The sequence below is a fragment of the Otolemur garnettii genome, unplaced genomic scaffold (genome assembly GCF_000181295.1).
Source record: "Otolemur garnettii isolate 467f Iridium unplaced genomic scaffold, OtoGar3 scaffold00039, whole genome shotgun sequence".
NCBI classification, from domain to species: domain Eukaryota; kingdom Metazoa; phylum Chordata; class Mammalia; order Primates; family Galagidae; genus Otolemur; species Otolemur garnettii.
This window is the reverse complement of record NW_003852434.1, coordinates 10457417-10462498: the sequence shown is the minus strand read 5'-3', so window position 1 is coordinate 10462498 and position 5082 is coordinate 10457417. Positions and strand designations below refer to the sequence as shown.

Here is a 5082-nt window from a genome sequence, read left to right as displayed (position 1 = left end):
GGGGGGGGGAAACAGAGAATGGAAAGGAGGGAGGGAGTGGGAGAAGGAAGAGCAGAGAGAGGAAAGGGGGAGAGGGTGGGAGTCTTGGTGTATAACACAGCTTTGGGGGGCAAGAAACAAGTATAAGAGGGACTTGACCTAACAAATGCAATTAGTGTAACCTGGTTTCTTGTACCCTCAATGAATCCCCAACAATAAAGAAAAAGAAAAAAGAAAATCAAGAATTAATCTATTGTGAGATTGGAGTTAGAAAAATGAATGAATGAATGAATGAATGAACCAAGGAACGAACAAGCACATGGACAGATCAGCGAATAAATGGGTGGATGGATGGCCTTCATCGATTACCCTGTACCAGACAGTCTAAGGAGCTAAGTCTAATGTCCATTATTCTTCCCTGTAGGTCCTGGATAGCATTTACTTCAGCCGGAGATTCCACGTGCGCTGTGTGGCAAAGGCTGTGGACAGGGTGGGCCATGTGGGGACCCCCTTGAGGAGCAACATTGTTACCATCGGAACAGACAGTGCTATCTGCCACACCCCCGTGGTGGCTGGGACAGCCAGAGGCTTCCAGGCTCAGTCCTTCATTGCGACCTTGAAATACCTGGACGTCAAACACAAGGAGCATCCAAACAGGTCAGGGAGGTGGCGCCTTCCACCGTGGGTGGGAGGGGCACTCACGGCTTGGGTGGGAGGAGGACTCTCACGTATCTTTGGGTATTTCTAGGTTGGACAGTTCGACGGGTGATACTTCTGCAGAATGAAAATACAGAGGGTGCCGACAGATAGTAGGCACATTCTAAGCGATGTTATCTATGTGTTACTTTTCAAAGTTCTATTGAGGGTACCCTTGCTGATCAAGTGTGCCTAGGAATGTTATGAGCATCCGTTTTACCTGGAATTTGTATACTTTTGGGGAATGATTGATTTTACTTCCGGCAAGATTTCTTAAAATGTGTACAAATTTTTTGGCACCCCTGGTAGTGGTGATTAATGCCTTAGAAAAAGTTTGAATTCTTCAAAGACCCCTCAAGGTCTGGCCCCTCGCCCATCTTCCTGGCCTCACTTCCCTCACTGGTCATCGTCAGCTGCCCATCGATAGCACATTGGTGAAGACAGTCACAGATAACTTCCCAAGGGCTTTGGACGCTCAGGCTGTATCCTTCTGCCATGCTCTCACCACAGCTGCCCCCCACGTACTTCCACAGGCTGCTGTTAAATCCTCTGTCCTGCACTACTGACTAGCTCATGGCATCTCGCCTAGCAACATTCTGTCATCTCCCCCAGTTTAATTTGGAGGCCCCTCTTCCCAGCTCCTCTAGCTACGTATATGCTTCTCTGAGACCATTTTCATCATTCATTCTCTCTGCCCTTAGAGTAGATGGTAAGACCTTAGAAGCAGACACCATGATTATTTATTTTGCCTTTCTTTGACAGCTAAGAGACCTTGCTAAATAGCGACTGAACAGGTGAATAACAGCACTGTATAAACTGTGACTCAACTGCACTTATTTTTTCTTATCCCACCATTATTTTGATAGATGGATACTTTCTTTTTGCATAGCATAAAATAATTTGTATATGTGTATGTTTATTAACATACATGTTCATTAATATACATGTATGAGTGTGTGTTTATTAAAGATCATGGTATTTGAGTGTGTCCCTTTATGAATAACTGAGTTCAGAAAAATGTGTTCTTTTGCATTTAAAAAAAATGCAAATGTTTGGGCTTGGCACCCGTGCCCAGTGGTTAGGGCACTGGCCACATGCACTGGGCCAGTGGGTTCAAACCCAGCCTGAGCCTGCTAAACAACAATGACAACAAAAAAATAGCCGGGTGTTGTGGCAGGTGCCTGTAGTCCCAGCTACTCGGGAGGCTGAGCCAAGAGAATCGCTTAAGCCCAAGAGTTTGAAGTTGGGCAACATAGGGAGACTCTGTCTCAAAAAACAAAAACAAAAAAACCAGTTTTGAATGTTTTGCTAAGAATATGCAAATCCCTCTTTTTCTTGCTAACAGAATATTGCTAAGGAGCAATAACAGAAGCACCCAGGGAACTACTGACCCCTTCCTAGGAAAAGGGCCCCCTCTTCACATCCCAGTTTTTGATTCCTCTTAAAAATGTGCTCTTTGCTTGGAGAGACACACTGTATAAACTCAAAATGTACTTTCGATGGACATGCTCAAAATTTAAACTGGTACAATGAAAAAAATGCAGCTCGTAAATATAGTTCTGTTGTGTTGCAGTGTTAACCCATGTTTACTAAGCTCGTATTTTATTTAGAATTGAATACGATACGCTCTGGGGAAACAAAAAGGTGGAGGACATGCTCCTCCTCCTCATAGTGGAGAGGCAAGATAAACAAAGTCTGGAAACAAGCAGCAGCCAATATAAATAAGTTACAGGTTTCCTGGTGCAAAAGCTACCTAGGTGCCGGGGACATAGATCAAGGGACAGCAAGCTGCAGACTGCGGCTGGCTGGTGAGGTCCAGACACGTGGGTGGTGTTGATGGGACTTCGAAGGAGGGAGGAGAGAGAAGGCGGTTTTCCTGTGAATAGCAGGACACTTTGATTTCTAAGCTATCTGACTGGATGGATGAGTTGGCCTTGGAATGTGAAAGCTCAGTAGCGTCTTTTTGACTCAAATAAATACTTCTAAAAAAGCATGTCAAACCCTACCCAACTCCCACGGATACTTGTGACAGAGCAGGGGAGCAGCTTTAGCTCCAGAAGAAACAAGGGTTCCATTGTAAGCAAAAGAAAACTTTAAAGTAATTTGTGGTTGTGATGTTATCTCTTCTTGTATCAAAAAAAAAAAAAAAGAAAGAAAGAAAGAAAATCTATGGTTCTGGATTGCCATCAGTGCTGAGTCTGGAGGATCTCTTAGAGGGGAGAACAGCCCCAACCCCGTGTACATCCACACCCTCGTGTTCAGATAGAAATCCCACAGGAGGAGCTTCAGGAAAAACATGGACAGTGCACTGGTGACGACAAATCAGGTGGTGAGAAGGAAGTGCCCCGGGGCTGCCTGTAGCACGGCCTAAGGTCCTTTCCTGCCCTTTCCCCCCAGGATCCACATCTCGGTGCAGATCCCGCACCAGGATGGAATGCTGCCCCTCATCTCCACCCTCCCACTGCACAACCTGCACTTCCTGCTGTCTGAGTCCATCTACAGACACCAGCATGTCTGCTCCAACCTAGTCACCGCCCACGACCTGCGAGGCATCTCAGGTGAGTGGCGAGTTCAGGGCTGGTCTCCCCTCGCCAGCCCAGGGCTGTGACTTTCAGGATTTGGCCGTCTGAAGAGAGCCCTGCTTGTGGCGGTTTCTGGCCCTCAGAGCCTGCGTGTTGGTGGTTCTCCTTCCTAGTGAGCGTCCCAGGAGGCAGCTCAGATGAGGAAGTGAGTAGGGAACATGGGGGCTTCGGAATCGGGCTGACGGACCCATCCTTGCTCCACTGTCTGTACCACTGAACACACACAGCTCGAGCTCTCCACACCATGGATGTTTTCTTACCCATTTCTCAAGAACAACAATTGCCACCAGTCAAGGTGGGGATTGAATGCACTGACATTTTTAAAGTGGCTCCCCGGGCACATTTAGCTGGATCTGTGCTCCGGGTTCTGTTACAGCAGCATCTTTAGAAAGCCGCAGTGCAGGTGTTAGATATTGTGGGATGGCTTCTCCCGGAGCCGGAGCTGAGATGGAGTTTGAGGTGAGAGCTGTTCATTAGGGGTCAACTCCTGTCAAAGGGAGGGGGTGGGACAGGGTTGAGCAGAGGGAGACGTCAGACTGCGTGCAGACAGGCAATGCCACCCGGCACTGCAGAGAGCTCAGAGAGACTGGTCCTATTGGCCCAAACGACCAGGCCCTTCTAACCCACCTCCTCTGTCACTGGATGTAGGCTGCCCCCAAAAGGGGACGACTTTGGGTGGATCAACTCAGACCTGAAGGAGCCGACAGCTGAGGCCACCCTCTCTGCGTTCAGCAGAGCAGAGCAGAGGTTTCACTTCACAGAGAATCCTGTGCCTTTCCATCTGCCTTAGCAAGTGCACATCAGATGCCTGCTTACTCTTCACACCAATGAATCATTTAACAGCATTTCTGAAGACAGGAATGCACTCATGTGCTCCTTCATATTCCTGAAAGCCTCCCTGTTGGTCACAATGGTCTTTGTACAGTAGGAATTAGTTGATCGTATATTATTCATAGGTCGCTGAGCTTCACATGAAAGTTTAATTGGTCCGCGTACGGAGCCAGTGGAAGAGAAATGCACACTGTGTTTAAAGACCGAAACTTTGTACCTCTTCCTACTTAAAAACGATTACATTCCAGACATGTCAACTGAGTACCTAGTCGTCATGAGGGAGAGGGCAGAATGCTGGTGAAAAGAATTCTAAGAGATGCCTTAACTCCTTTTAAAATACTACAGTCATTTTCAGTGCTGTAAAGACTTTAACCCTAACATTTTGAGATTGTATCTGTATTAAGCCCTCTGTGGCATAGAGGTCTCTCTAACTTAGAGCTATTCACTTCCTTAGCACCAGGCAAGCCCATATATTTTGCCTGTAACAGGTGAGGGTTAGTCAGGCATCGTTAGTAAGCTATTTATTTACCCTCGAACACAAAATGAAGACATTTTTTCCCCAAAGTTCAGACACCATAGGAGGGAGGAGAGTTAGTTTGCTGGCTTTCCCTGAAAGCCATTTTAAAAATTGGTTTTAAAATAATAATCAATGAATGATGGTACAGTAAATCCATTTATCAATGAATGATAAATATCAATGAATGATGGTACAGTAAATCCATTTCTTCAGGGCTGGTGGTGATGTGTGTGAGGAGTGTGCCAGGTGTGACACGTGACGCTTTGGAGGGGTTTTCGTTTCTGCGTCCTGCCTTCTTCCTTCGTGGTATCCTAGGTTCACCTTTTCTTCTCAAGTTCCTGAGGTTGCTTAGTGGTAGAGTCCTTTGCACCTGGGCTTACTAGCTCCTCTCAACCCTCACTGTGGGTTCCATGGGACCCCTGGGTGTCTCTGTTAATAGAGTCTCAGATGGACAGAATGTGCTCTCAGTGGCAAAAG

The 5082-nt window shown here is 46.7% G+C and overlaps 1 protein-coding gene across 1 annotated transcript in view; it reads left to right on the top strand.

Moving 5' to 3' along the window:
• FRAS1 (Fraser extracellular matrix complex subunit 1) overlaps positions 1-5082 on the top strand; it is a 430037-nt gene that overhangs the window by 397525 nt on the left and 27430 nt on the right. Inside the window, exons 63-65 of the mRNA XM_012805310.2 lie at positions 404-636; positions 3073-3233; positions 3341-3402. Coding sequence (XP_012660764.1) covers positions 404-636; positions 3073-3233; positions 3341-3402 — 456 coding nt within the window. The remainder of the gene's footprint in view (positions 1-403; positions 637-3072; positions 3234-3340; positions 3403-5082) is intronic.